Source organism: Erithacus rubecula, assembly GCF_903797595.1.
Source record: "Erithacus rubecula genome assembly, chromosome: 17".
Classification (NCBI taxonomy): domain Eukaryota; kingdom Metazoa; phylum Chordata; class Aves; order Passeriformes; family Muscicapidae; genus Erithacus; species Erithacus rubecula.
This window is the reverse complement of record NC_136669.1, coordinates 4,563,585-4,574,037: the sequence shown is the minus strand read 5'-3', so window position 1 is coordinate 4,574,037 and position 10,453 is coordinate 4,563,585. Positions and strand designations below refer to the sequence as shown.

The 10,453-nt window shown below is 49.3% G+C and overlaps 1 protein-coding gene across 3 annotated transcripts; it reads right to left on the bottom strand.

Annotated features, from left to right (window-relative positions):
* Positions 1–2,252: 2,252 nt before the first annotated feature.
* CHST12 (carbohydrate sulfotransferase 12) lies at positions 2,253–9,417 on the bottom strand. 3 transcript variants are annotated; one of them, XM_079320336.1, is made up of 3 exons: positions 9,284–9,361; positions 8,984–9,151; positions 2,253–4,004 (listed from the first exon to the last, which is right to left on the bottom strand). In XM_079320336.1, the coding sequence occupies exon 3, from the start codon at positions 3,907–3,909 to the stop codon at positions 2,659–2,661; it is 1,251 nt and encodes a 416-aa protein (XP_079176462.1). In that variant the 5' UTR covers positions 3,910–4,004; positions 8,984–9,151; positions 9,284–9,361; the 3' UTR covers positions 2,253–2,658. The 3 variants fall into 3 exon arrangements, with proteins under 3 accessions (XP_079176462.1, XP_079176463.1, XP_079176464.1); XM_079320337.1 differs by lacking the exon at positions 8,984–9,151 and having other exon boundaries at positions 9,284–9,417; XM_079320338.1 differs by lacking the exons at positions 8,984–9,151; positions 9,284–9,361 and adding an exon at positions 4,388–4,453.
* Between the last annotated feature and the right edge of the window lie 1,036 nt (positions 9,418–10,453).

Here is a 10,453-nt window from a genome sequence, read left to right as displayed (position 1 = left end):
AGCTCCCAGGGAGGCTGATGAAGCCATTGGGATGCAGGCAGCTTGCTCAGCCTCACACATGGGGTGTTTTGGATCTCAGCGTGATGCAGCACATAAAGCTGGAATTTACTCATTTCATCCAGCTTTGGATGTGGAAAGAGAAATCAATGTGTTCCAAGTCTCCCCTGTCTAGCCAGTGTCAGCAAGGGAAGGGAGCCTTGGAAAAACCTTTTTCTTCCATGGCTGTTAAAACACAAGGCAGCCACATGGAGAGGATACACTCACAACACACGGAGCAGCTGCTGGGCAGGTCTTGCAGGCATTTTGCACCTTTTCTGCCCATTGCACAACCAGGACCTCACTGCAAAAATGGTAACACTCTACAGCCATTCCTCCCCAGCCCTGGATGACTGCCAGCCAGTGACCTTGAGAAGATGCTCCTGGGACAGGCTGTGGCCATGAATCACAGGACAAGTGTGGCTGGGGAGGCAGCAGCTGCTTTGCAGGGTGGCACTGGGATCCAGCAGCCAAGCACTGCCCAGAGGGGCAGGAAGGAGAGGACCAGACCAGGAGGTGCAGGGGAAGCAGCTGGTGGGAAGCTCACACGGCATCTGTGCTGCAGCCTCAACCCCCCATGCCTGCACATACTAAATATCAATTACATGGAAATTAAAAGAGGAAAAAATAAACACTTTGAAAAGACAAGGGATGCAAACATCCACGCTGTGTTTTTTGAAGAGCGGGATGAACCCACCCTGAAGAAATGTAAATGCAGCAGGAATCAAGAGACTCCTGGGATTACTCATTATAGGAGACGAGACTCTACATCTTTCTGTTTTGCAGCAATTAACTGTTAACTGGGGCAAAAAAAAAATGAATAGATCAACACTTTTCTATTATTAGTTTTAAATAATGACTCAGAAACAGGCACTTCCTTTTTCCCCAAGCTATGAGGAGCAAAGCACCAAGACCCTGACGACAGCTTCAGGCTCATTTAAACTGCAAATATATCTGCAGAAATCATGGGAGAGTGGTGTGAATAAAAGCAGAAACAAACTCTTTGTTCTGAGTCTATCTACCAGCAATTACCTCTCATTTATAGGTTAAAAAGCTTGATACAGCGTATTTGTTAGGCAGAGCATGGAGTGCCTAGATGTACTTGTGCAGAAATTGGGGAAGTGAGGGGAGAGAGAGAGGAAATGAAAGTTATGCTGCTGGTAGCCTTGGAGAGGAACTGAGTACAAGGCCAATGCAAAGAAGTCTCCCCAAAACACAGAGCTGTCTCCTGAGGCCTGACCCTGGACCTTAATCACCAGTACCATCCACAGTCCAGGGAAATAATGAAGCATTTCAGCTCTAAAAGAGCTGTCTGTCTAATCTGCTAAGCAAACAGTTTTTGCAGAGCAATTCAGAGAGAGAAAGAGAAGCAGATTCAGCTGATGAGACACAAAAAGTCTCTAAAGGCATTAATTTCCTTTGGGAAACAGCCCACATGCTCCCAGCACAGTGGGAACCATCACTCCTGCAGCAGGTCCCAGCAAGGCAGATGATCAAATCTGCATCAGGCAGTTGGAATAAGCAGAAAGGCAGCAGATGAGGACGTGGTGTCACAAGCAGTAGCTGGAATGCTGAAAACAGAAAAACTTTGAGTTCACCTTGACATCTGCTTATTGAGGGAAACCTTTTGGATTTCTTCTCCCAGGGATAAGCATCTGCATCCCTGCCACATTCCCTTAGAGCAGTGCCCAGGACATGGAGCAGCACACCACCAGGGCCTGGCCAGCTGGCCCATCCAGGAGCACACTGCCCACCCTGGCTGGCCACAAACCCCAAGAACTTCAGCACCCTCCTGGAATGGGACAAGTCACATGAATGCTGGCAAGGTATAGGGCTGAACCTCAGCTTTGAGGACAGCAGAGTCCCACAGTACTTTGCTGAAAGGTCAGGCAGTGCAGAAGTGCTGTGTTGGCCACCTGCATGTCCCAAAACACCCCACAGGACTTGCTGTCACTACTCCCAGTACCATTTCCTTCCTGTGACTCTGGTGTCACACTCCACACCTGTGAGCAGTGTGAGTCACCAGAGTCCTTCCAGGTGTTCTTCCAGGCCTGTCTGGCAGAGTCAGGCACGGATCCATCCCACTGCCTCAAACCCATGTTGGAGTGACCACCAGCAATGTGGCACCATCAACATCCCAGTCCCCAGAGACACCCAAGTGCTCTGCAAACCTTGAACCTCTGAAACACCAGAGACAACACACACAGACAGGTACATAATTTCTTCGGGTTTTCTTTTACCTTTTTTTTTTTTTATTCCTTCCCTTCCTTTGCCACGACATACGCTTTGTTTTAAATATCTTAAATATATTAATTTTTAAAAAGTATTAATAAAAAGCTACTGAAGGACATGATTGGCAGAGTGACCAAGGGCAGCGACCCACTGCAAAGTATGGGGACATTTTAAAAAACAGAAAACAAACAATAACCCCAAAAAAAGGCATTTTTTGCATATGCACAGCTGGCTGGAATACCCTGGACTCTGGCATTATTGCAAAATGGAAGGGGAAGCAGTAGAAAAAATATATTCCATTATACCAACTTGCACTGGGCAAAAACAAGGAGGATTTAAACATTTTTGGTATTTCAGATGTTCCCTCCCACACCCACTGCCCAATCACTTTCAGTCTTTAAGCAAATTTTCTGGCTTGGGGTAGCCAAAGAGTACAAAATCTGCTTCATAAAGTTTGTAGAGCTGCTGCCTCCAAGCCAGTGGGATTTTGGCAAACCAGTTATCTTCCCAGCTGCTGGCAGTCCTGTTGCGGTAGCTGGGTGGGAAGCGAAGCAGCCTGTCCACTTTGAGGAGCTGCAATAAATAAGCAGCATCCTCATCCAGCGTCTCCAGCTTCCCAATGAAATCATAGTCTATCTGGCACGGGTGGCACAGACGGTAAACCTGCCTCCAGTGCTCATTGAAAGGGGCCATCTTCTCTGTCCTGGGATCCAGTAAATACTGGATGAAGTCAGAAAAGGAGACTTTGAGGCCTGCCCCAAAGGCCTCGCTAACGGAGGTGGGGAGGTTGGTGTGGTTGGAGTAGAGCTTTAGCATGGGGATGGCGAAACGCCGGTAGAAGTCCTCGTTCTCCAGCTCGAATTTGCTGCGGAAGGCGGAGATGAGGCGCACAAAGGGGTCTCGGACAAAGAGGAACTTGGTGTATTTCTTCAGCTTGATCTTCATCAGGTGCCGGGAGAACTTCCCGTAGCGGCGCCAGAATTTGTTGAAGGTCAGGTGGGTGCTGGTGTTATGGACGTGCTCCCGGGGGATGTCCAGAGGGTTCCTGTAGGGCACGCCCTGGTCCAGCAGGCTCTCGCTCAGCACGATCATCACGCGCTTCCAGTTGGTGCAGGCCACCTTGGGCACGTAGCAGTAGATGACGCCGTGGCGGTCGTCCACAATCAGGTGGTTGAGCTCGTAGTTTGGAATGTCATCGAAGGAGCGCTCCTTGGTGGGGAAGGTGAAGCTGGAATTGGCACAAAACTCCCGCAACGTTCTCTGCCTCTCCACTTGCAGCTTCTCTTGGTCCAAGCTGTTCCTGTCCTTGTGTGTAGACCAGTCATAGCCCCGCACGTTCTCCTCCAAGTTACTCAGGGCAGGCTTGTTGGAGCCCTGGACGAGGAGCTGCTCTGTCTTTCGAGGGATAGAGCTGTTCTGTTTCAGGCTCGAACTAAGCAGCTTTGCCAAAAATTCATCTACATCTGGCAAGGCTTCCCAGTCCTCACCTGCTGCGATGGCTCCTGGGGAGCGGGGTCTGGAGAAGGATGTGTGCAGGTAGAAGTGAGCAGTGCCCACGTTGTCCCAGTACACAATGATCAGGAGGATCATGAAGATGGAGACCAGCACCACAGACAGACGGAGGAGCCGTGCTTTGGTCATCCTGACACCTACTGTGGTAGCTGGCTTTCACCTGGATTCACCTCTGGCTTGCAGAGTGAGGCTTGGGATCCAGCATGGTGCTGCAGAGCAGGAGCCTGGAAAGGAACGAGGAAAGAAAAGTTAGTTGAACCTTTAATCCTTCTGGTTTGCAGAGAATGGCCTGGCACAATCAAAACTTGTCGTGGGGCTGACCATTCCCATCTCCTATGGGGAGAGCTGTGAGAGTCAGAGGTATCCATCTCTGTGCAAAAGAGCTGGCTGGCTAAAAGCAGACAATGTGTGGCAATTTTATCTGTTTCATAAAAGTCATGGCTTTTTATCAATCCCAAGCTTCTGGAGTTAGGTGATTTCAAGAGAAGCTCTGTTTAAATTTTGCAAAATTTGCAAAGTATAATTATTTCAGGCCTAGATCTTACAGAGGCAAGTTTGAGAGTATTAAAATAAACAGCATACACAGAAAGTATGCAGAGCCAATTACCTTTCAGATTGCCTTGATTCTTATACTATCTAACACACAAGAAGAAAGAAGCCTCAATCCATGATTTCAGCTTTTGGTTTCACAGAGTGGTCTCACCTCTGCATGAACATGCTCTGTGCTAAAAACAAATTCCTTACTGGAGTTACTCATACAGGGCTGAAGGTGCACTGGCTCAGTGGCTAAAGCAAGTCCTGCTGAGAGAACATCACTGACCTGAACATGTTATCTTATCTACTCTGTATGAAGGCACCCAGTGTTATCTCCATGACCTTTCTTGGCAGCTATTTCATTTTTCCAGGAAAAAAGATTATACAAACAGTTCTCCTAAAACCTCTCCACAATGGGATACAGTCTTGATAAGAGTCACACATCAATAAAAATCTAATAGAGAGATTACTTTTAACTGAATGATTTTGGAGATTAAAGATGATCAGTGAAATCTGTGTTCATGCCCAGATACTGTTGAGTCAGGACCTCTTTTCCTGCTTCAATGCAATTTATATTTCTATCACACTCAACACTAACAACTCTTGATCATCAAAGACAGATGAGAAATCACAGTTTAGGGGGCAGCTCAGATCATCTGTCCTGAGGGGTTCAGCAGATTTGGGTTTTTTGCTTCAACCAGACCAATCTTTTCACTTCTGTCTGCTCTCCATAACTCCCAGTCCCCTTCTTCCCACAAGATCCTCAGGGAACACCCATGTCCCACCCTCCTGCATGTTTTCTGATCCAAGGCTCTGTGCAGAGGCAGGCTGGCAAACCAGCCTTCATCTCTCCCCAAGCCAGAAAGGAGCCAGTGCCTGCAGCCAGGGAAGAGCAACACAGCAACCTGAGGAGCTATAAGTAGTTACTGCCATGTTCTCCACCCCTCCAAGCATAGCCCAGGCTCTGATTATAAACACAGAGCAGCACCTACAGATAAAAAACAAGAGCTGTCCTTTCCACAGACATTCCAAGTCTTTCCAATGACTTCAGAACAAACCCTGCAAACACCAGCTTTGAAAACAAAGCCACTTCAGGGCAAGCTGCCCTGAAAAGTTTTTTAAAATGAAGGCTGGGTGTCTCTTCTTCCCAAAACACAGAAGTTGCTCCCCAGCCAATTCACACCACCCTTGAACAGCATCAACCCCACCCTTCACAGAGATGCAGAAGAACTCGAGTCCAGATATGAAAAAGTGTTGAGCTCTGTCATTCCCAGAGAAAAGGTGCTCAGCACCTCTGAAGTTCACTTGCATTGAATGACTTGGTAAAAAGTCCCCTACACGGCTGTGCTTGTGTCTTGGGGTGAGGGGTTTTAACAATCAAAGTCCCGGGTTCAAACATTAGACATGAATTTAGCAACAAAGAGGAACAATACCAGATACTGTTACATGTCAAAGTATTAGGTCAGCTTGTCCCAAGACACAGAACACACATCCAAAGGCTTATGGTTTCTCCACCCTGGTGTACTTATTTACAATTTGGAAGTTGGGAGAGAAATTCAGCAGAGCTGTAGCCTAAGACAAGGCTTTGCACCACAACACCACGAAGTGCCCTTTCCTGAAGCCAGGTTCTCATTCTGCCTGTGAAGGAGAGCTGGAGGAACTGCAGACATAACGTTTTACACTCTGCAGAGCAAGAAGCAGGTATTACTCAGCAGTAATTCTCCGTGTTTAGCTAGTCAAGATTGAGGATGGAGCAGATCTGAGAAGAAAGACCCAGAGAGATCAGCAGAGAGCTAAAGAAGGGGCAAATTACATATGTGCGTCAGCACTTCAGACCAAGCATCGAGTCCAGCAGCAGAAGATAATGGAGGGACACTGCCAAGCCTCCTGCTTGGCACAATCCTGGGTTTGAGTTTTGCCCAAATCTGTTCTTGCTTTTGATCCCTTTTAGCTGCTCAGGGCAGGGACTGCTTCCCATTCTGGAAGAATAGGGTGCCCACTGCGCACAGAATCCCAGCACGCTGTGCTTGCAGCGCTGCCTCAGACCTCAGGGCTGCCTGGAATGCAGCAGGCCTGGAAAGCTGCACGGAGCATCCTTTTCTGCTGTCCCCATCCCCAGCAGCTTCCACAGCCCTGGGCAGCACAGCAGCCTCCCAGCATTCCTGCACAGCTGTCCCAGCCAGGCATGGACAGATCACTCTCCTGGCAGCAGTGGCAGGGGCAGACTGGACACTGTGTGTGGCACTCACATTCCTGGGGCAAATGGAAAGAGGGATCCTCACCAAAGGCACCCCACAATGCAGCTTTACCAAGTGCACCCCAAGGGCTCCAGCCTGCTTTCCAGGACACGGCACGCAGGCCTGCCAGAGAGTTTGGCTTTTCCAAGACACACACACAGCAATGAGCAGCACAGAATCAAAAAGACTCCACTTCCATTAACTCTACCAGTGCCAGAGAGGAACCCTGGAAAAGTGCAGCAAGACAGCTTAATTCTCCCACAGAAGGAAAACACTGCAGAGAACAAGAGCTGCTCTATTGATTATGACCCATCCCCTTCCTGAGCATTTCATAAAGGATGCCAGAATGAAAGCACAAATTAGAGGTCTCTGTGCACATTAGAGGGAACGTGCCTCTGTCATCCCCTTGCCAGAATCAAAAGGAAAAGCTTCCAGAAAGAGCCAAGAATTTACATTCAAGTTCAACCCAAAGTCACTAGCCAACAGGAACGTGCACCAGGATCCACACAAAGCTGCCTCTGTGACACGGAGCTGGCAAACTGGAAAGTGGACCAAGTGCTATAATCATCCTACAGAGTCCCTGAGCAGTCATTCCATGACCATCTCCAACCTGAACCAAAAACTTTTCTCCACATCCCAGGCCAGAGAAAGACACTGAGATCTGAGGTCACTGGTCCCATGACATGTCAAACCCTCTGCTATGTCAAACGAGCACCTCTCAAACTCTCATTTAACACCAGAAAGGGGGATTGTGTCCCAGCACTCTTATTGCAAAATCTATTGCACATGCAACTCCTCTGAGGTTTGGAAACTTTATTTCCACTTCACAGCCCGATTGTAACTGTTTGTTCTTAGGACAGATAAAAACTTAAGTAATTTGTGTTCTTTATTCCTCTCCTCTTGGCTTTATGCAACAACTACATTCTCTTCCAGCCTTCTGCAAAAGAAAGTAAGGCCTGCTCACTTAGAGGAGCAGTAAGGCTGCAGAAAATAAAGCAGCTTACAGAAAGGCAGGTGCCAGACACAGGGGACAGTAAGCCCTCTGTAGGAATGGCAGTGGTTTTGAAAGAAATGTGCCTCCAAAGGCTTGGGTGCATATCCCCTCTGTTCTTGCTTTGGGTTTCCCCAGCACTAAACACCACCTCAACTCCTCCAGTGCCCACTTGATCCAATATGAGAAGATACAGGAATTCAGGCAGCTTACTTGGATTTGTCTGCTTAGAATGACAGAAAGAAGTGGAGTAAGAACTTTTAAAAACAGAACCCCCCCACCAAATTCAAATGGATACTTTCCCTTGGGGCACTTCACCAGGGATCACTGGACTCATGCAGCCTTCTGTACTCACATATCATGGTACATAATAGTTACAGTTAAGGAATCAGCAACCTCTAGAAAAGTGGAACCAATTTAATCTCCTAAAGGTGCAGGAGAACGAGCTCCCACCAAGTCAAAGCAGACCATACCAAGAAACAAATTTCATGCACTTGGCTATAACTCAACACATTATTTCTGCCCAGCCTTCCAAAAGTCTAGCACCCTTCACAGAGCAAGGAAGTTTTAATTCATCGAATTACATTAACACTTACATTAGTATAAGAGTACACCATAAGCAAAAAACGGAGCTGCTTTGCATGTTGCACCACAACTCAGCCCATATATGTTAGAGACCAGCAGAAGAACATCTTCATCTACAGTTTGCCAGCACCTCGCCTGCCATTGCTGCCAAAAAGCCTGGTTTGTACAGGTTTGGAAGCCCTTGTCACCTCCTTTTTAATATCCTAACTTGGAAGCTGTCACAGTTTCCTAAATTTTAGGAGGAAACTCCCAAAACACAGCACATCCTGTTCATCCATTACTTTTGTCACAAACTTGCAGCACATGCACTGGAAAAATCCCTGGCTTTACAATCGCAGGAAGCACCTCAGGCAGTCCGGGCCAACATCACCCGGGGACATTCGCTGTGTGTAATCCCCGACACCCGCACCGGCTGTGGTCACCTTACAAACACCTGGCTCGGGCAGTTTTCAGCCCGAGCTCTGCAGTGAAGTTTTCCACGTGGAGATGAGGCTGGAAGAAGAGAGTTTTTGGCCGGATCCCCGCGGAGCAGCGCTGTGTGCCGGGCTGTGCCGTCGGGAGGCGGCTGCATCCCGGCATCGCTCCCGGCAGGGCTGCACCAGCCTCGGGCCCAGCACCGGGGCTGCAGGGAGTCACAGAATCGTTAAGGTTGGAAAAGATCTCTAGGATGGAGTCCCACGATCAGCCTAACGCTGTCAGCTCCACCAGCAAACCGTGACCTCAAGTGCCACATCTACATCTACCTACAAGGCACGGTGACACCAGCACCTCTCCGAGAAGCTCGCTCCCTGGCTCAGCTTGAGGCTGTTTCCTCTCATTCTGTCTTTGCTGTCTGGGAAAAAATACCGACACCCACCTGTCTACAACCTCCTTCCAGGTAGGGAGCGATGAGGTCCCCCCGGCCCGCCTTCAACCTTAAACCTCTCCAGCTCCCTGGGGAGCGTCCAGCCGGGAAGGTGCTGCGTGTGTGGAGAAGGGGAGCTGCCCCACAGAGCCCCCGCGTCCCGCCGGAGCCGAGCCCCACCTGGGGAGAGCGGAGGGACAGGCGTGCTCATAACCGGGAGCTGGCCCGGCCCCGGGGCGGCACCGCCTCAGCGAGCCCCGCCCGGCCCCTCGGACAACCCCCGAGCCCTGCCCTACCCGGCCCCGCGCTCACCTCCCTCCCGGGCACCGCAGCCTTCGCCTTCTTCCCCTGCCCTTCTCCTTCCTTCCCTCCTCCTCCTCCTCCTCCTCCTCCCGCCGCGCTCCCGGCGCCGCCTCTCGCGAGACGCCGCGCGCGGGGGTCCCCGCGGGGCCGCGCAGGCGCCGCTCCGCCCGCCAGGGGGCGGCCCCGGCCGCGCGCCCGCCTGGCCTGAGGGGGCGCCGGGCTGGCGGGAGCGGGGCGGCTCCTGAGGGCGGGACGGAGCGCTGCGCCCGCCCGGCGTCAGGGGAAACAGCCCCTTGTTATAAACAGCAGCTTGTTACAAATGAGAAACGAAAGTCTCGATATTCGGCAAGATTTAGATTGCTTTATTTTATATAGACAGAGCAAGCAGCGCGCTGAGGATAAATGGGGGCCACTGCCCACTCCGTGCTCCACCGAACTTTGGTTTGCAGCTCCCTTTTGTAGCATGGGTTCCTTGTAGTCATCAATAATTGTTTTTTTTTTTTTTTTGTTTTGTTGTCATGATTTTGCCAGGTAAACAGTAGCAGTCCTTGGGATCGCTGGACGATGTGAGTCTCTAGACGATTTGTCAAGTCCCACAGATACTCATCCAGTCTTGGCAGATAAGGAATGGCAGAAGTCAGGCAGTCTGGTCTCAGAGATAGGCTGCGATTATCACACAAAGGCAGGAAACCTGATTTTGCAGAATCTGTCGGGCTGTGTGAGAGCCTTGTTTTGCAAGCTGTCAGTAGATACAACTTATTTATAAACATAATATTCATAATTCAGGGGAATTAAAATTCAAAATTCAGGGGGATTTAAACCAAAATTATTTAATCATATATTTTCCTTTCTTTAGTGTCATGCTTCATTTCAGACCTAAGTATGCTGGTTTATACAAACCCCAACACTTTTTATGATTAACACGAATCTTTTATCAATTATCACAAACTGGAGCACAAGATTCAGGAAAGAGCTGCTTCCCATCAATGTGGCCATGGATGATGCAGAGTCTGGAGATATCCCAAACCCACCTGGACACCTTCCTGTGTCACCTGCTGTAGGTGACCCCTCCGTGCCAGGGAACTTGACTAGGTGATCCTCCCAACCCTGAAAATTCTGTGATTCTGTAAATATTTAACATAAATCTCACTTTTAAATTAATTACAGGTTACCACACCA